This window comes from Leopardus geoffroyi, chromosome B4, assembly GCF_018350155.1.
Source record: "Leopardus geoffroyi isolate Oge1 chromosome B4, O.geoffroyi_Oge1_pat1.0, whole genome shotgun sequence".
Classification (NCBI taxonomy): domain Eukaryota; kingdom Metazoa; phylum Chordata; class Mammalia; order Carnivora; family Felidae; genus Leopardus; species Leopardus geoffroyi.
This window is the reverse complement of record NC_059341.1, coordinates 92,078,117-92,099,238: the sequence shown is the minus strand read 5'-3', so window position 1 is coordinate 92,099,238 and position 21,122 is coordinate 92,078,117. Positions and strand designations below refer to the sequence as shown.

Below are 21,122 nucleotides of genomic sequence, written 5' to 3'. Positions count from 1 at the left end.
AGTGGCACAATATGAAATTGGGTTTTCACTCATTTCACTCAGTACTCTAGTCATTGTCCCCATTAGCTAGCAAATTGATTTATCTAATGAAAACAAACATCTATGAGCATAGAAATTATGTTGCAAAAAATAAATAAATAAATAAATAAATAAACAAAATAAAAAAATTAAAAAAAAGAAATTATGTTGCAAAAGCCTATAAATATAAACTTTTTCTAACATAGCTTCAGGCAGGTGTGGCCCTTGAAATTACAAATGCAGAAAGGAAACGGGTTGAGTGTGTAAGCCAAAAGGAAGTTAAAGTCCTCAATGAGGAAGAATGATTGGCAAATCTAAAGAGTCTTCTTTACACTTTTATCAAAAAGAATATTCATTCACTAGTTTAAATGAACTCTGATTGTGTGATTGTAAATGTTACTGTGCAAAAAATATTATGGGAGCTAGTTTCCTGCGTATGAAATTTACATCCAGCATTAAAAGTTACAGCATATTATAACCATAATAAATGTAAAAGATTAGCTAACATGAAAAATGATTACAATGGAAATGGAAATGAAAATTATACTAGTCACTCTTCCCATTAGCTGGCAATAATTTATGTTCAACTTTAGCACTGAAAAATGTTAAAACAGAAGAAAAAATTTCAGACTGAGACTTAGGACAAGTTACTTAATCTCTTTTACCAGATATTTATTCTTCTGTAAAATAAGGGGATTATAATGACTAATGCTTATATGGCACTTAACACAGAACATAACACTCGATAATTATTCAGTAGAAGTTATTATTTTTGCCATTTTTATTAATTAACAGTGCCTTAGCTATTTTCTGTTTAGGATAATATATGAAAAAATTTTAACTAGATATCAGATAGAAAACTCTTGAACATACCCCTCTAAGTTATATGTATCTCAGTTATCTCATTGAGAACTTGGGAGGTTATAACTATAAATTATTAATTGTGCAAAATGGAAACAGGCAATAGATAATCTTGAAGTGAAAACAAATCCTAGATAATTTAAAATAATCATTTTTAAACTTTATTTTAGTTTTTATATGTGTACTTTAATTTTTATATTCCTTCATAGTAATTCAACTGAAGTCCACTTTAAACAAAGCAATCAAGCTGTGCTTTGGAAACTTGGTTCCATCAGAACTCCTTTTAGATCAGTTTGGAACTTCCATAGTGGCTTAAGGTTCAGCCAAGCAGAATTGTGATTAAGTATTTTACTTCCGACGTGTTTCTCCTACTGGTCCCCTGAAAGTGAATGAATATAAATGAATATAAAAATGAATAAATGAATAAAAATAAAAATGAATATAACACATAGATGTTAACAAAGCAAATAATGTGTCTAAGTAGGTAAAAACAATAGAGGGGTGGTCAGCACAGCAAGAAAATAATCCCTGGGTTCTGTCATCAACAGTAGACAAAAAAATGTTGTATGTGGGTTAAGTGCCATAAAATAAAGGATGTCCCATGATACCAACAAAGCTTTCAATTTTAAAAAGGGATTTAACTGAAATAAAGCAATAATATGGTTAATCCACATTTGTTTCAATATTAATCTCCGAAAAAGTCAATTTTATATGCTTCAACCTAATACTTGACTGGGAAGCAATACAGCCTGGTGGTCAAGGGTAAGGTTTCTAGAGTCAGAGTGTGAGGGCTATAATCCCAGACTCTTGGGCAACTTGCTCAATTTATCTGGGCATCCCTTTCCATAACTGAAATGGGGAAGTATGATGACTGTAATACCTATCAGAAACTTAAAATCATAAATATTAAATGACATTCTACATACACATGTATATGGTATTACATGTGCTAACATGTTAAAGGTCAATGGCCAGTAAGGTTTTTTTTTTTTTCTTTTTCAAAATTATCAGTAAGATAACTGATCCGGTCAGGATATTGATAACTGGTTGTGTTTTTTGTTTTTTTGTTGTTGTTGTTGTTGTTGTTGTTTTTGTTTTTTTACAAGAGTTGTAGATATACCTACACGTGCTCCAATACTGGGCTGCCATTCGAAGATCATGTTAGTGGTGCGTGTATAGTCGAACGCCAGGTGAATCTTAGAGTCACAAAATCTTAGGGAGATAACAAATCAAAGCTCTATCACTTGGCAGCGTTCCCTTCTAACCAACCATTTTAGACGGTGCCCTTGGCTCCATCTATGTGATGGAGCCTACGTGACCTTGAGTAAGTCAGCCTCTTTGTGCCTCAGTTTCTGCACCTACAAATTAGGAGTAATAACAGTGTCTGTTTCACAAAGTTGTTGTGAGGCTTAAATAGGGGAATACAAGGACTCAGCAAAGTACGGTTACTGTTAGCATTAGCGTTCATGTAAACCACCGGTCGCATTGTAGCCGGCACACGGCACGTGGGGCTTGCTCTTTTTCCCATGACTTCGGGCACGTTCACCAATGCTAGTTTACCATCATCCAGCCATCGTATCAAGGAGGACGGAGCTGGCTCCAGGCACAATTTTGAAATTTTGGCATTTCCGAACCATGAAAAATGAACATTCTCAACAGGACATTGGTTTCAAATGCTTAAGTAGTTTCACTTCTAAGATTCAGTCATATTTGGGATCTAATCTCGCCTTTCCTTGTGTATGAACATATTTGAAACTGAACAGACTTCCCTGTTCACCGGTAAAATCCAATCTAAGTTTCCCAGCTTTTGAGCAAAGGGTCGAATCCGGTAGCACAATATAGGATTCCTCTTTAAACTCTCTGAGCATCTCACACAAAGGCCGTTTCTAAGAAAGGTTGACCCATGCTAAATACGCGGAGACCTCGCTGGTCTACACATTTCTGGGGCAGGTCACATGGCCCAAGGAGAGACCATATGCTATGGTAGGCAGGCGGCTTTGGGTAGAAGCCCTTGCCTTTGTATCAATAGCCCTGTTTCAGCCCATTGTTACCTCCAAGTGGAGCTACAGGCAGCATTGCAAATAGACGCCACCTGGTCCCGTTGAAAAGTTCTTAGTCCATTTCTGTAAGATATATTGAAGCTGCTTCACGAATCCCATCTTTAGAGCCCACTCAGTGGAAAGTTAATGGCTAAAATGTAGTTTACAGTAAGCAAATGTTACCGCTTTTCAATTTGCCTCAAAACTGCCAGGGGTGGTATCTGATTAAATAAACTCAATGGCTTAAGTACTTAAATTGGATTTGAGATGTGCATTATAAATGTCACTTGCAAAGCATTTTGCCTGACTTTCATAGTTCAATTAGTACGTCCATTCTCCAGCCTTTGGTTATGCCCCGAAGAGACTGTATCTTGACTGGGCAGAAGGAGAGATGTGCTTACTGTTGAGCAACCGAACCCTTTTCTTAGTCCATGGCTTAATCGTCTCTGAAAATTGTCAATGCCACAGGCAACGATCATGTCGGGGAGCACGATGAGTTTGAATCATGAGGCCCCAACACCTCGCAGTCAGCTGGGGCGACAAGCCAGCTTCCAGGAACGGAGCAGCTCGCGGCCGCATTATAGCCAAACAACGCGGAGCAACACCCTGCCCTCCGACGTGGGCAGGAAGTCTGTCACCCTGAGGAAAATGAAACAAGAAATAAAGGAGATCATGTCCCCAACTCCTGTGGAGCTGCACAAGGTCAGGATGCTTTCTTCCCTCCCCTTGGTCACATTCAGTAGCCATTTGGCTGCGCGTGAGCACCCTAATGCAAACATAGTGATGACACTGTACTGTCGGCTCAGCCAGGGAGAGAAGCCGGAGCTTAAAGGCAGAGCATTAGAGATTCTGTGCTCAAAATGCGATCTTTGGGAGGGTATCCTGTAAAATCGGGAGAATTCGCTTTGGAGCAATGAATTTCCTAATGATGCATTTATGGCCAAAATCTTCTTGCAAAAGTTAGAGGCTCTCACATCCCATGGAGTTGCGATGAATTGGTCTGTCATTCTAACTTCTTTGGAAATGGGAGGATTTTCTTTACAAAAATTTTTTTTCAACGTGTATTTATTTTCATAGAGAGAGAGCGCGTGCGCATGTGAGCAAGGTAGGGGCAGAGAGAGAAAGACACAGAATCCAAAGCAGGTTCCAGGTTCTGAGCTGTCAGCACATAGCCCGACGCGGGGCTCAAACTCATGGGCTGCAAAATCACGACCTGAGCCGTAGTCGGAAGCTTAACCAACTGAGCCACCCAGGTGCCCTGTGGATTTTCTCTTTTATTTTTTTTTTTTAATGTTTATTTATTTTTGAGACAGAGAGAGACAGAGCATGAGCAGGGGAGGGGCAGAGAGAGAGGGAGACACAGAATCCAAAGCAGTCTCCAAGCTCTGAGCTGTCAGCACAGAGCCTGACCCGGGGCTCGAACCCGTCAGCTGCGAGATCGTGACCTGAGCCGAAGTCAGACACTCAACCGACTGAGCCACCCAGGTGCCCTGTGGATTTTCTAAGTATCATACACTCATAGCTTCATTGAAAATGAGCTTCAGGTGTAGTGTAGGAATGCTTACTCTTTAATTGCAGGCTTATCAGTAGAGGGTTATATTATGCAGAAGACATGAAGTTCTCTTCCAGACATAATTTAGATGTGTTTGGGTCAGGACAGGGCAAGGCCTCATATGTTCCGTCTCAGCCTGTGATGGTTGCCTCATTTGACTTCATGGAAGAAAGCCCACTATGGCACCCAGAGCTGAATTTGAGTTGCTGGCAGAGTTTAAGCAAGGCATATGTAAGGGACACTGTTTGCAGAACCCAGGGAAGGAGAGCAGTAGTAAGGAGGTGTCTCTGATTTTCTTTCGTAGAACTAATGCTTTATTTTTATTTAATACATAAAGATGTATAGACAATAATAATCTGTCCCACTTTTCTTGAGAACCAAGACCCTCTCTGCAGTCAATAACCTATTAACTAGAAATTAGTTGTTTGTCTTACCCAGAAAAACAAGTAAATGTTGGACTGAGAGGAGTTAACAGGCCAGACACTCCCTTTTTTCCGCTAAAGACGTCCATTTCCCCAAGCACCCTATAAAAGATATTTTATACGTTTTGGAGCTATTTACTTTGAAGCTGACAAAGGATGTGATGAAAGAGAGACCTAGAATGGGAAGTTGAGTTCTGAACTTGGTGCTCCAATCCCCAGGTTGATTCATTTCCCACTCATTCACTCATTTCATACATGTACCGCGCATGCATTCACTTAACTAGTGTGTCGCAGATCATCAGCGGGCACACAGTCTAATGGGGAGACAGTCTGGGAAACAGGGGGAAGATGGTGAGGTGAGTACAATGAGAGAGGCAAGACCAGGCTGCCTTGGCGGGGGGCAGAGGGTGGACCCTCACCCACTACAGAAAGAGACAGGAAAGGCTTGTTGGAAGTAGGTGCCGATTCTGCAGGAAGGTGGAGGTTGAAGGAAGGAAGGAAGCTTGTGCAAAGGGATGTGAAAGATTGTGGTAAATGGAGGGAGTGGAAATACCCCGAAGTGATCAAAGCCTTGGCTTGGAGCCTTGTGCGTTAAGAGGAATTGCAGACGTACAGAAAAGCAGAGAAGTTTTGGATATTTTAGGGCGGCGACCCAGGTTAGCCCCATGCCACAAGTTATCTTGTGTGTCCAGCTACCCTGAATTGATGCGTCTGTTTGGTAGACACAGTCTTCACTGCCTGTCAAACGTCCTCATATGCTAATTGACAAACACCATTAGGAGGCTGTAAGGTCCCCTATGGTGGTTAAATAGCCGGAGCTATATAGTCCGTGCTCTTTCAGCTGTACTAAGAAAAAGTTAGCCTAACCTGATTCCCTCAGGTGTCTTAAGAATCCTGCCTTCTCTTCTCAAAAGTTCTCCTGCCCAGGCAGAGAAGAGATTACGTGATAACCCATCCTCCTCCAGCCCCAAAGGGAAAAGATACCAACATGTACTGAGTTCCTATTATATGCGATACTCTGTATTTTTAGCCCTTACGATAGCCCTTCTGAGCAGATATTTATTATCCCCATCTACAGGATAGGGAAATAGCAAGTATAAAATAGACTCATTTTTCCTTCTAGAGCGAAGCACTTTCCTCAAAAGATTATTGATAGTGCACCCGTGCAAAGACCTGTCTCCCCATCCTTCCTGCACTGAAAGCATTTAGCAAAGATAATGACGATGAATGGGGTGTGCAAGTTGTTACCGCTGAGGTTTGAAACAAGTGACGATGCCGAAAATCGATCTTATTTTTTGAAAAGGCAGCATCCGCTTGCCAGCCCGATGAGTGGCAGTGTGTGGCCTATCGCTGGAACATCTGTGTGGCAGTGTGTAAACCCGGAGGCCACCGGGTCACACACACGGATGGACCCACTTGACCTTTTCCCCTCAGTGGTGGCAATAAGGGCATCGTCTGAATCGATCCCAAATAAAATAGGACTCTCGTAAGTGGATGGTGTGCTGGGCATTATAAGGCACGCAAAAAGACGTAGTTGAGTGAAAGGGTAGCCAGGGAGGCTGCAGGCTGACCATGGGGAATCTGGGAGCGGTGTATGCTCACAGCCCGGGTAGCCTTTATTTTTTAAGTGAGTTCGGTTATTCGTCAGGCCATCCAGCGTTTGCTGTTAAGTGCGTTCTCCAGTCTTGAAGTGCGTGAGAAGAAAAGCCGCTCAGCCCGTGGCTGTGCTTGTATGTTGTACGTGGGGTGTCCTTTGAACGCTGCGAGATTGCCTGACACCATGAAAAAGCGCAGTGACTTGTTGATGGGATTGAGTTATCCTCCCAGTGGGGGGCTGCCAGCCTGTACTAATCCTTTGTAAAAATGAGAAAAGGCACTCTTTTGGGTGGTGGCCGTGGAATTAGAAAAACGTTCCTTCTTCAAGTTGAAGATAACCCCAAGCTGGATACACAGCTTGACAAGCAGAATGAGGGCTGGCTTTCAGTTCCCTGAGCCCCCTTGCTGGACTTTTCCAAATGGATCTGGTAGAGGAGTTTCCAAGGGGCGGCAAAGAGGAGAGCAAAGAGGCTGGACGAGGTACATGGCACGCCATCCTGAACGGGCTTGGCGTCATTTTCCGTCGCCATCTTTCTTGTGGCTGTTTGCTACTTGATGAAATCTGCGTCCTTGAGGACGGGTTACAGGTCTGGTTTTGTCCAAGCCAGCACCTACAAACTGATACTGTGTTCGATAGGAGCTAGGTCAAGAGGATACGGATGAGTGAGCAAGTATCCATCCTCATTTCTGGGAAGAAAAAACATAAAGCAAAAACAGCTCCAACTCTGCATGGCGGGTTACTAACGTCATCTTCATACAGAGAGAAGACAGCGTGGGCTTATCTTCCAATTTCTTGGGTTTCAGCTGCTTTCCATTATTTGCCTATGATTTTCCAACCAGTCCTCCTTGCCGTTCCTTCTCTTCCTTCAGACCTCCGGAAAATCCTAAGCTCAGGTCAGGGTCAATATGGTTTTCTTTCATTTCACGCCATCCGATATGTCTGAAGCTCTTCCGGGTTTGACAAAGTCTTCCTTCAAGCTGTCTACATTCATTCCTCAGCCCCATAAGCTAGTTGTCCTTCATGACATTTAGAACAAACATAAGAAATGCAGCCCCACTTCCTTTGTTGGCCGTGTGAATGGGGGAGGACATTAGAGCTGACATGATGATTTGATATTTGGTACGGTGTGGGGGACAGTGAGAGGGGTCACAGGGAGATAATACTCAAGTCCTGAGGCCACTACCTCTCAGACTGTGTTGGCCGAGACAATCCGAAATACATTTGACTTCACGATTCAGGACGTGCATACATCCACACTCATATAGGAATGAATCCAAAACTTGACTGCACAGTTTACACTAATATTTTCTATTTTTTATTTTTTTTTTCAAACGTACTCTCATATTAAGCCAATTGTGAAATTTATTGGAGTCTCAACCAAAAGTTTGCCTAAAAATTTTGGCCTAAAAAGTTTGCCTAAAAAGTTTGGCCTAAAAATCTCTGATGATCTTTACCATGATTACATGGGATGCTTGTTAAAGTTCAGTGTCCTAAACCCCACCCAGACTTACCCGGTCAGCACTTTCTGGGAGTACAGCCTAAGAAGCTGCATTTTAGCAACCTCCTCAGTGGGTTCTTTCGCACCAGAAAGATTGAGAATCACTTCTTAAGGTTTTGCTACTGGAGGTGATTTCTCTGTTTCAGGGAGGTCATTGGCAACAGCTGGGTGGCAAGGTAAAAGGGAAATGAGGCTTCATCTTCAGCCCTAGCCCTAGTCTTCTGGGTTTTATCTTTAAAATGAATTCCAGTTTGTACTGTAGCTTACCACAAATTGATTCTGTTTGCAGATAAGGAGCCTGTGATCTTAGCTACGGTTCATTGATAGCCCTTTCCCTTCTGATGCTTAAATATCCTTTACATCCTCTTATTCTATTTCTAAGACAAATTCTAGCTTCACTTCTTTGCATACTTGAAAGCAAAAAGATTGTTTTTCTGCAAAATAGAAAGTTACCCCACATTCAGAACATTTGGGCTCTTTTTTTTTTTTTTTAAGTCTATTTATTTGAGAGAGACAGAGACAGCAGAAGTGGGGAGGGGCAGAGAGGAAAGGAGACAGAGAATTGGAAACAGGCTCCCTGCTGCCAGGGGCTTGAACTCACAAAACCATGAGGTCATGACCTGGACCAAAATCAAGAGTCAGACGCTTAACTGACTGAGCCAGCCAGGCGCCCCTGGACTTTTTTAAATTTTTAAAATTTTTTGAAAGTTCATTTCTTTATTTTGACAGAGAGGGAGAGCATGAGTGGATGGGGCAGAGAGAGAGGGAGAGAGGATTTCAAGCAGGCTCCCCGCTGACACAGCACAGAGCCCGATGTGGGGCTCGAACTCACGAACTGTGAGAGCGTGACCTGAGCCAAAACCAAGAGTCGGACACTTAAGTGACTGAGCCACTCAGGCGCCCCATCCCTGCACTTTTTTTTTTTTTAATCATAATTGACATTTCCTTTGCCTTGTCGTTTGTGTTTTTAAATAAAATTGTATTCCTGAATTGTATGCAGCTATTTTGTATTTATCATTTTACGGAAAAGTTTTAAAAATACTTTTTCATCATCTACTTTTATTTATGGCTGCTGGTGGCATGACCCTGGAACATTCAAGTCATCTGTCAGGAACCTCTTTATTTCTTACGGCCTTTGCCACCATCAACTTTTTTCCCAGCCCAAGTTCACTTTGCGTTTTCCGTATATCTGAATGTTTTCAGAGGGGATCTTTGTTTTTCTTGACATGATAAAGCTGTTTTTCCCCTTGTAAGGAGTGTCGTTTTCAGTGCCTAGTGGCAGCTGATTTTGCAATATTCTTCCTGAGTCAGGAAAAGAGGCTCAGCCCTAGGAGGTAATATGAAATGCAAAAACATATCTTATTCAGACACATGCCTCTTTCTTCACCAAATATTTGGAGTTGGTACTCAAGATGAAGTGAGTCCTCATGGCAGGTGTAGACCTTCTCCAAATAGCTAGTATAGAATTGTCTTACTATGGAAGTCACTAGAAGCTAAAAATGACAAACTGAATATATGAACCTTTTGCTTTTGTCTACCCCTCTTTGCTAGCTGCGGTTTCTGTTTCTGCAGTCAAGGGGTGATCTGTTAGAGAGAATACAGACTTCGTCGTCAGGCAGACCGAGGTTCGGTCACAGTCTGACAGTCATTAGCCATGTCACTTGTCTACACCTTAGTTTTCTCATTTAGCAAAGGAGGGGGCAGGATCCTGCTCAGGAAAGGAGCCTTCACAAATAGCGTGTTCCCTGAGGAAGCCACCATCGTTCAGAGTCTTGCCTTAGCCATGCAATGTCAGTAACCCAGAAAATCAGATCTCTGCAGAGTCCCAGCCTGAAAAGAAGATTCAGCCGCTGCCTTAGAGCCCCCGAGAGGAGATATGAACCAGAATGAGAATCTATTTACAAAGACAAATGGATGAGTATCTAGTTACTACTAGTCACTACCTCAGTCTGACAGACATATTCTCTCCCTGTAAAACCAGGGGCAGCTGATAATCAGAACACTGTTGGAGGGACGTGGATGTGTAGAATAAGGGTTGGAGGTTGCATTGTATGTTTTCAATGAGTAATGGCATTCAGCCCTGACAGTCCTCCGGAGGGATCATTCCCTCAGCTTTGTCTAAGTATTCTATGGTACTTTTCAAAATGTCGAAAATGTAATTCTTTTTTTTGAGGGTTTTGGGGTTATTTTTAAATTTTTTTTTATGTTGATTTTTGAGAGAGAGAGAGACAGAGTGAGTGGGAGAGGGGCAAAGAGAGAGCGAGACAGAATCCAAAGCAAGCTCCAGGCTCTGAGCTGTCAGCACAGAGCCCGACATGGGGCTCGAACTCATGAACCACAAGATCATGACCTGAGCAGCAGTCGGCTTAACCAACTGAGCCACCCAGGTGTTTGGGTTTTGTTTTGTTTTGTTTTTTTTTAAGTTTATTTATTTTGGAGAGAGAGAGAGCACACACGAGTGGGGGAGGGGCAGAGAGAGAGGAAGAGAGAATCCCAAGCAGGCTTCTGCTGACAGCTGAGCTGTCAGCTCAGATGTGGGGCTCAAACTCACAAAAGGTGAGATCATGACCTGAGCCACAACCAAGAGTCAGATGCTTAAATGACTGAGCCACCCAGGCACCCCATAAAAAACATAGTTCTTATAAAAATGATAGGCTCATCTCAAAAATGAACGTATTTTTTTTTTAACTCATTAATGATGAGTGGGACGACAAAGCTTTTTCAAAGGGGGATAAAGACACTTTCTGTATGCCTCAGTCAGTGTGGGAGGGGGAAGCAATAATGCTAGAATGAGATTTCCAAGTTAGGATTAAAGCCGCCCCGCGACTTATGGGCGGGGGGGGGGGGGAAAGCAGAGCCTTTAAGGTTATCTTTTCATTTGCAACCCGACGTGGCAGAGCCCATTCTGCATCTTACTATTTTCCAGCAAGTTACCATCCGCCTTTGCAGAGTCTGAGCTCTGAGCCATAGAAATGTTAAGTCCAACAGACTGGCAGGCCTCCAGACTCAGATGACCCTCAGGCCTTCTCAGTGCTCCGATGTGCGTTATGTTATGGCTCTGACGTTAGTAGCTTCCCTTAAGTCTAACACTGGCCGGGGATCCTTCGTCTCTTCCTGATGTTTCTTTGTTTCTCTGTCGTGATCAAATATGTTCATTTATAGGTTGTAAGATATTGTATTATCTATAGGATGTTCAGTTACGGATGGCGTAGCTCTCTGAGGGTCACTCTGTTCCCCTGATGTCCTGGTCCTTGGAGACAGGTCCCGCAGAACCTCTTCCTTCACCAGTGTTCTGTCCTCTTACTTGTCTGGCTATAGTAAGGATTACGCCAACGATGGTCTTGCCCAGGGCTTGTCTCTTTCTTTGCCTTAGACAGATAAGAGCTCTCGCCTTGTTCTGAGGAACTTTGTAGTGTCCGACTTCCTGAATGACAGTGAGCCTGGCCCTGAATTCCCACAAGCCCGGAGGGTGAGCGGAAGGCCTTCCGGCTAGAGATGCGGGTGGCCCTTGAAGCGAGGAGGCCCACAGAGACTTAAGGAGATTGGAGGTCAGTAGGTTACAGAGGGAAATGGGAAGGCTCAGCAGCTGGAGAAGAGCCAGGCCAGGGCAGACCTGGGAGCCAGAAAGCAGAGGCAGGAGCAGAGGGAGCAGGTGAGGACCAGGCTGTCCTGAGACAGAGACTCTAACTTAGTGGTGGCGGCAGCAAGGGAAGAGGCTGGTGGCAGTGTTGCTGGGTGAACTGGGGAGGCCCTGTGCCCTGGGGCCTCGGCTCAGTTCATCCCAAAGATGTCGCTGAAGGTTCTTAGTCTCCTTATGGGAAAGAATTCAAGGATAGACACACAACATAGTGGACACACACAGCACAAGCAGGAACGTTTATTAAAGTGGAAGTATACTGGGGCACCTGGGTGGCTCAGTCGGTTGGGCGTCCGACTTCGGCTCAGGTCCTGATCTCACAGTCCGTGAGTTCGAGTCCCGCGTCGGGCTCTGTGCTGACTGCTCAGAGCCTGGAGCCTGTTTCCGATTCTGTGTCTCCCTCTCTCTCTGACCCTCCCCCGTTCATGCTCTGTCTCTCTCTGTCTCAAAAGTAAATAAACGTTAAAAAAAATTTTTTTTAAAGTGGAAGTATACTCTTGAGATGTGAGATTGGGCAAATGAGAGAAAGAGAGAGATGTGCACCCTGGGGTTTGGGTTTTCTGTCTTTTCTTGACAGCTGTCAACAAGGAGGTGGAACACTCATTACTTGGGGAGGAGATGCAGGATTTCGAGCCTCTTCTTCCTTACTTGGTCAGGGGTTTCCTGTTGTGACACCCGCCATCTTAGGCCTTTCTGGTTTGATCCAGCTTCCTGCCAGGACAGGATAGCTGGGCAGGCCTTTCTCATTGCCGGCCTCCAGGCATCCTGTTAGAACCGAACTGACTGCCTACCCTGACAACAGAGCCCATGACAACAGGTGACCAAGGTGCCCATGGCTTGGTCTGATCTCCCAGAGAATTTGGAGACTGATCTGGCTCTTTTCCCTTTGATGTGGCATGAAGTGATGGAGGTGAAGTTGCTCTGACATGAACTGGGAAAGCAGCACATAAATCCATCTCAGATCTTAAAAATTGTGATGCTCTCCTTGGTTAGGACTCCCTTCTCCAAGGGCCAAGTCAGCCCTGATGTGCTCATACTTAGAGCCAAAATCCAAGCTACGGAATCTCTTGTTGTCGAGCCCCTACTTCCCAAGCCTGTGGTGCCACACACTTGCCAGGAAGCAGCAGGAGGCAGTGTTTGAAGCAGCTGTCCCTTTCTCTCCCCTGCCAAGGAGGATCCCCAGACGGGGCAGCAGCTGTCTTTCCTGACCCAGTTTGTCTTGAAGCCCAGTCTGAGTGGCATAAACTGAAATGGCTTCCTCCTGGGCTGGAAGAATGCAGTCGGGAGGCCATACCTTTGCTTCTTCCAGCCTCACAAGTAGTCATAAGATTATCCTCCAAGCCAGCATTACTTGAATTATCGGGTTTAAAGGCAAAGAGCTACCCCAGTAGTGTCTGCAAGAATAAACCCAAGTGCCTGGTGATTTATGGGCAAAGGAGTACAATCTCTGTGAAGTAGGTGTCGATTTGGCCCTTAAGGCCATCAGGCAAGGGGCTGAATGATAGGAAGCCTGCCAGGGCTTCAGAAGTGCTTCTGGGATAACTGTCACTTGCCGTGACTTGCTCAAGATAGCAGACACAATGGCCCTTAAAACCCAAGTGGGGAGAATTGCCTCTGCCGCTTAAAGACTTCCACATGTGTCAAAACCAAAACCAGAAACAGTAGGTTTCTAATCTTTGCCTTGAGGCCATTGTTCAGACAGGTGAATAGACTTGCTTAGAAATAAAAAACAAGGCCCAAGTTGAATTGTGGTGAACGCTTCTGCCTCCTGTTAAAGCTTCTGGTCTCGGGAGGGTCAGAAACAATCACAGCGTGTGCGGACGAATAGTTAAGATTGAACTGAGCTTTGTAAAACCAGGTTCTGGCCCAGAGTTATGTTTCAAGAGGCTCATTGGCCCTTTTAGGACAGAAAAGTGTAGCCTGGTGTTCATAGTCCAGGTTCCCCGGCTGCATCCTGGGGGTCAGCACAGAATAGAGACGCCACAAGAAAACTTCGTTCCCAGGAGCCAGAGGAGCCATGAAGAGCCCAAGGAGCAGAAGTTCAGGCAGATGTTCACGGAAAGCCACGGAGGGGCTCTGATGAAAAGAAATACAGCAGACATGATAAATTATTCATCTTTCGCTTGTTGGGCGGTTGGAAATGGATAAAGGCTGCCTGGCCAGCTAGGAGATTATATGTCCGGGGGGGAGTGGGGGTGGTGGGAATCATGATTTAGTGGAAGGAACACGGCAAATGAGGTCAGATATTCAAGTACTGAATCCCAGAGCTTATGCATCGTAACTGGACAAGTACGTCCATCAACTTCTTGAAGATCAGTGTTCTCATTAGCAGGAAGGGAATAATTCTGCTACACAAGATTGCTAGGCGTTCAAAAGCAATCGTATGTAAGAAAGTGTCTGCGTAAGGAATTCATCTGTGGCAAAATAAAAAAAAAGGGTGGGGGGACTGAAACCTTGGAATCCTTAGAATTCTTTTTGGATGGGAAATAAATCAGAAGTAACCACCACCAGTCTCCATGCCAGCAGGAGGGAGGCAGCTACGTGGCACAATTTATTGTTGCTGCTTTGAGAGCAGCCGGCTGTGCTCCCCATTTTTGTGAATTATTGATTCCTGGAATCTTCTCCTTTGTGTCACTTCAAAATAATTTCATTTTTATTATTGGCTATCTCCAGGAGGAGAACCATAGAGTTAGCTCTTAAAATCCCTTTTCCTCTAAACTTAGGAAATCATTCTAGCAAAACAGATTAGTTTCATTTTGTTTTTTTCTTTTCAGATTAGTTTCAATTTTAAACCATTGGTTTGCCTCTTATCTTGAAGAGTTTTCCATCAAGTCTGAGGCTCAGAAAAACCAAGCCTCTTGGCCAACAACTCTGACCTTAAAGTTAATGAGCTAATCTGTTAACCTGCTCCGGTTGACATCCAACTCGAATATTTTGGTTAATGTATTACTCCTGACTGGTGTTGGCATTATTTGGTGCCCCTCCCAGGTTCTGGCTATGGAGCTGACATCCAAGAATCACAGGCCAACTGAGCAATGAAGAACTTCACTGTTATTCTAGGCCACACCAAATGCTGCCCCCAACGCAAGAATACTGGTCCATGTGTTGGAAAACATGCCTTAGATCTAAGACAGAAGTGGGCTTCTCCATGTCCATTGCATGTATAGGCTTTGCAACCCTCACATCTGGGTGCACCTCAAGAGTGTGGCTGGGCCTGCAGAGCAGATGCCCCACTACCCATCCAGCAAGAAGGACAGGGTCTCCAGGACCCTCACCCACACCTAGCTATAAGTGGAGCAGAAAGAACTAGGAGGCACTGCCCTCTAGGAGTCGTGGGGACGTCCCTCCCTAGTAGCACTACTTGTCACATGGTGGGAACATGACTAGAAACAAAGGGGCAAAAGGATACAAAATCCCACAGACAAGACACAGACAAAGCCAAAGAGAGGCACAGAAGCAGGAACCTTGAATAAAGAATCATCTACGAAGAAGCAGGGCCCAAAGAATGGCAGACTATCACCAGTCCTATTAGCTATTTGCTTTCTCTTCCTCATTCTCATCCACGTCCTCCTCCTCCTCCTCTTTGGCCTTCTGCCCCCATTCCTCCTCTTCCTTCCTCTGATAAAGGAGCATGAGGATGGGAGGAAAGGAGCTAGAATATAAAAATGTTTCCTCCAGTCAAGTCACCTTGGAGGAGTGGCTGATTCCAGACTGGGAACAGGAAATATTCATGATGAGTCATGGTATCTTGGAGCCAGAAAACAAAGAAGTTACCAAAACAAATGGGTCATGTCAAAAGGACATCGAAGTCAACATGAAAGAGTCCCCTTAGCCAAAGATGAGAGCGTTTGAGCCCCCAAAAGAGTAATGATGAAATTAGTTGAAATCCATTTATCTATATATAAACCCGGAGGTTCACAGGGATACTTTACTTAACAGAAGTCATCCTCCCGACCAAAAAAAAAAAAAAAAAAACAAAAAAACCCTTTCTGGGACACCATTAGAAGTGTTTAGTGTACCAATTCCCTACACTAAAAATGAAAGCATTAGAATTCATTCAGCCTTTCTGGTACGAGCTGCGCTTCAGGGTAACCAAATAGCACTAACTGATGAAAGGAGACTTCTTTTGTAATGCCCAAAGTTCCGAAACCTCCCACAAAAGTCCACCAGAGTCGTAAGTCAAAGCCAAGCGGCAAGGGTCGTTTATTGCAGGTTCGAACCTGGTCCTCTGCGCACTCGTCGCCGGTGACGCAAGAGGCCCCGATCAGGGTTGGTACAGCGTTTTTATAGACAGAGACAAATAGCACAGGGGAGGTTTCAAATTATGAGGGGCCTGATTAGTCGATTTTAAAGTAAGGACATTTGTTGTTTTCTGATTGGGCGTCCTTTGTCTGTCCTTTGGCGGGAAGGCTTTGTCCGTTACTTGTGGCGGGAGAGAAAAAGGGGAAGGGGGAAGGGGGAAGGGGAGGAATGTGTTAAGCAAGCAAGATTACAGAAGCGAGAAACGCCGGTTAGTTTATGTACAACCACTCATTCCATTACATATCAGACTACATTTAGGAAGGTTTACAACCCATTCTACTACACAGCGGGTTACATTCAGGAAAGGTCTCACAATGCTCATAGCAAACAGCAAGCAAAACAGACTTCTCAGCAATTGTATTTCTTATCAAAGATCCATAATAAGCAGAAAAGAGAACCTAGCTTTAAACTAAGGTAGGGCTGTCATTTGGATTGTTCCTTTCACTTTACCAAAGAATTCTACCTGGAGCACCTGAGTAGCTCAGTCAGCTAAGCGTCTGACTTTCGGTTCAGGTCATGATCTCATGAGTTCGAGCCCACGTGGGACCATCTGCTGTCAGCACAGAGCCTGCTTCAGATCCTCTCTCTCTCTCTCTCTCCTCCCCCTCCCCTGCTCACACTCACTCTCTTTCTCTCTCTCAAAAAAAAATAAAATAAAATAAAAAGAATTCTAGCTAACAAAAATATGGAAGCTATTATAGGATTAGAAAAAGAGCATCACTCTGAAGCCGCTAATGAAGTTAATTGATTCAGACAGTGGTCACCATTGGTCAAAATTTACATTTAGAAGAGAGGTTGATGGGAAGCCTTACAGTGGAGGAATGAAGCTGTCCCCACCTGGACACACCCCCCCTTCCCCCCCCCCCCCCGAAAGTGGGACAAGTAGACATTGAATGACGTGACGTCATAGGAAGCACACCCTTCCCCACAAAGCTGACCCTGACTCCAATCAAGGATCCCGAGGTAACTTCCATTTACAGGGAAATGGGCTCTAGAAGAGTGCACTGCGGGACAAAAGGTGCTGTTCCCACAGTAAGGGAGCAGCAGGGGGCATGTTCCAGCTGAGAGGACGCATAAGACACCTTACATTCCGGTGTAGACCTTGTTGGGATCCTGATTTGAACAAACCGACTCTAAAAACCACTTTTGAGACAATCAGGGAAATTTTGTCACAGACTAGGTATTGGAATGTGTCAAGGAATAGGGGTCAGTTTGTGAATGAATTAATGACCTTGAGGTTATGTAAAAAGAATGATCGTTCCCCGCCCCTTTCCGAGATTCATCCTGAGGTATGTAGGAGGGAAATGACTTAAGGATTGGCATTCACCTTAAAATAATCCCCCAAAGAAGGAAAAAGAAGGGTGGATGAAGCAAGTGTGGCCTGCTCTGAAGGGTTGTAGGATCTGAGTGATGAGTCTATGAGGATTCATTGTTCTAGCCTCTCTACTCTTGAATCTGAAATTTTTTGTTAAAAAATAGCTTTCTCCTAACTCAACTTATGGTGGTAATGATTTTGCAATATATGTACGCGAAGTCCCTTAACTTATACAGAGCTGGATGTCAATTATATCTCCACAAAACTGGGAATTAAAAAAAAATGTGTTAATACCTTTCTCCAATAACTCCCCTCCCCACCTTAGGAAAGGGGCAGACCTCACCTGAACTATGGCCTGAGGCCAAATCATAATTATAGAGGGGCCTAGGGGCCCTAGGTGGCTCGGTCGGTGAACCACCCTACTCTTGGTCTCAGCTCAGGTCATGATCTCACGGTTTCGTATGAGTTCGAACTCCTGTGAGTTCGAGCCCCACATCTGGCTCCGCGCTGACATTGCAGAGCCTGCTTGGCATTCTCTCTCTCCCTCTCTTTTTCTGCCCCTCCTCTGTTCCCTTTCTCTCTCTTTCTCAAAATAAATAAACTGTAAATTTAAAAAAAAATTATAGAGAGGCCTAAAAATTCTTCTTTGTAATGAGTATTCATTAAACAACCACACGCTAGCTAAGGAGATAGTGTGCCTTGAAAAGATCTCAGCTTCGCAGTCAGAACCCCTTGGGTTTGAACCACTTCTCTGTTGCTCGCTATTTTACTATGGACACGTTTCTAACTCTCTGAGCTTGAATTCAATTCCCCGTCTGTATGGTCTACTCCACAGACGTGGTAGAGTCAGTAACATCCTGTTTGCTTTTCAGTCTGCTCATTCAAGGCTCAGGCTTCATCTCTTATTAGCAAGAAGTCTGGTATTTCCTGCTGGAGGACGCTCCATCCTACCTCCCTGCCCTGCCCAAGAATGGGGGGGCTTCCTTAGCCCTTAGGGCAGGCCTGGCTTCAACGTCAGAGGCTGTCTCACCTCTCACGTCCACACGGTGTCGCCATTGAGCTTCATACTGCCCTGGCCCCAGCCACCTAGCCACCCAGCCACCCTGCAGCTGCAGCTTTTGAGAATTCCCAGCAGAGCCCTGGGGCGGGAGAGGGAGTGGGGAGCACGGCTTGAATTAAATGCCTCTTAGTTCACGTGCACAGCACCTCTTGGCCAGTTTTGACTGGCTTCCATAGTCAACCACTCGGTATGTCAGAACCAGTCCTTTCATTTATTTGACAAAACACTAACCCTACTATGTGGCAGACACCGTATTAGGGGTTTGGGATATATCAGTGAACAAAAAACAGATTCTTTCCCCACTCAGTGAGCTTGACGGGTGTGGGGGAGGGTGAATCTTCCATATTCTCTCCAAGGCCACCTGAGCCTGGGTCACCAACAAAGACTTCTCCTCACCTCCTAATGAGTTTTGGTCTGGAGGGAACTTTCTCACTCGTGTAGAGACCTACTTCTCCCTGTGCATCATGAGGGTGCATGTCAGATGGGGGCTGGATTTTACTAAGCTACGCACACGCATGTAGTCACACGTATACACACACACACACACACACACACACACCTTCCATAGTGAAGTAAGTTTTTCTACTTTTATACCTGTACAACTGCCATGAAAGTGATCCTTCCTTGGGAGTCATTTCAGATTTTAAAACTTCACATACACTACCTCATTTAAAACTAAGACTCTAGGGGCATCTGGGTGGCTCAGTCGGTTGAGCATCCAACTCTTGATTTTGGCGCAGGTCTTAATCCCAGGGTCATGGGATTGAGCCCTGCATCGGGCTCCATGCTGAACGTGGAGCCTGCTTGGTATTCTCTCTCTCTCAGTCCCTCTGCCACTCTCACTCTCTCTCTAAAAAATTTAAAGATAAGTAAATAAATAAAAAACCTGAGACCCTTACCCATCTCCAAGGATTGTTACGAGGATTAAATCAGATATCTTCACTGGTGATAAACTCAAGAAGGCTATGTTTTGCTCACTGCTGTATCTTTTTATTTTTTAAGTGCTATGTCCTTAGTCCTTAAAACAGTGCCTGGCACATAGTAGGGTGCATGCGCGCACATGCACACACACACACACACACACACACATACACATACATTCACATGCACACAATGATAGAATGAGCCTGCAAAGGCTATCATTCCATTAAACTTTAGTTCCCTCGATTCTTTTCCAAACATGTGATAGCCCCTCTTGTGTGTGGAGTACCACGTGGAGCAATTCTAATGTGCACAGGAATCACCAGGGATCTGCAGGTGCCAGTTCACTGGGGCTGAGATTCTGCATTTGGAACATGCTCCCGAGAGGTGTGGATGCTTCCGTTCTGGAACTCACTTCAAAGCACTTTTTTTTTTCTCTCTCTCTTAAAGCAAAGTTGCAACAAAATCCTTCCAGTGTACTTGTAGGAAAGAGCCAGGTAGGGGTAGAATGTTTATATATCTTAATTCATAGGATCTAGGTAAGATGCCATCTATTATGAAACTCACCTGATTTCAGAGAGTTAAATATATATATATATATATATATATATATATATATATATGCCTATCTTAGAACCTATGAAATAAGGAATAAGTGTGCCTGTGTCGGGAATCAGACAGACAGGGCCCTGCTATTCATTACCTTTGTGACCTTGGGAGAATTACTTAACCTCTATAAAACTGAATTTCCTCACCTCTGATATGGCAATAACCATGAGGGCTGTCTGGTGAATAGTACTGACTCAGCCAGCTTGATATTTTAGCGCTCTGCCCAGTGAAGTAAAAAAAAACACAAACACCACTTTTTGTAGTTCTTTCAATATTCTCGACTTCTCTGAAATACATTAAGTGGGTATAAAAAACAGACCTGTGTCGTCTTTACTTTTTGCCCTGTACAGCTCTGAATTTTCTACTGTTTTACAGACACATATTCATGTATTACTTGCATGAAAACAAAAGACAAGAAAACATTTTTTAAAAATAATTAGCCTAAGACAGAAAGCCCAGATCATTGCTTGAAGAGTGCATCAGTTTGTATGGAGGGCATCGGGCAAACCTTAGCGGTATCAGTGGCCAGCTTAAAACATTAGGTGAGCACAAAATGCTCAGTATGTCCCCTGGCAGGGTCCGGGACAGCATATGCTCAGTAAATGTTACGCATAAATGTGCTTGCCTCTGGAAGGCAGCCTCCTCTCTCGTTCACCGCTGTTTCCCAGCACCCAGCACCGTGTTTAGAACATCACAGAGACTCAGTACACATTTGGTGAAATGTGTGAATGACTGGATGAATGTATGAACCTCAGAGTAACCCTTGCAGGTGGTCAGATAGGAGGCATGAGGATCATGGGAAGCTTGAACCGACAGGTGGCTGCAGGTGCAGAGGGACCAGTGAGGCCCCTAACTGAGAAGGGGCAGTGCCTGGAGTTGCTAAGACCAAAGTCTGGTTGCTCTTCAGGCCGGACCCCAGAATGTGTCAGTTACAAGAAAACTTTCAGGTCTTTTAACTCATTTTTGCTCTCAGTATGGACGTTCTGATTGGGCTACCATACCATTGGCGTCCATGGCGCTTGCTCAAAGGAAAATGATATACTGAGCGCTTACCTGGCACAGCATCGGGCTCGGTGGGCAGGAAGGAAAGGCCTTTGGCTTGGTCCTGATATCCAGCAGCTGCAAAGGGCTGCTACTGGCTACCCCCAACACCCGGGTGCTGCTCCAGGAAAATAGAGAAGTCAGCCTGCCCTGGGAAAATGCTCACCTAGACCCATCCGAGGACTGTGATTAACAACAACGACAACAACAAAAAGACCAGGACTCTCCAGTAGTTCCCTTCTCCTTCCTT

The 21,122-nt window shown here is 44.4% G+C and overlaps 1 protein-coding gene across 12 annotated transcripts in view; it reads left to right on the top strand.

The window, feature by feature from the left end:
• The window catches only part of GRIP1 (glutamate receptor interacting protein 1), a 691,488-nt gene that overhangs the window by 666,008 nt on the left and 4,358 nt on the right, over positions 1-21,122 (top strand). For all 12 annotated transcript variants that reach the window (XM_045467228.1, XM_045467223.1, XM_045467232.1 and 9 more), the window contains one exon: positions 3,387-3,620. In XM_045467228.1, the coding sequence (XP_045323184.1) occupies positions 3,387-3,620 (234 nt within the window). The remainder of the gene's footprint in view (positions 1-3,386; positions 3,621-21,122) is intronic.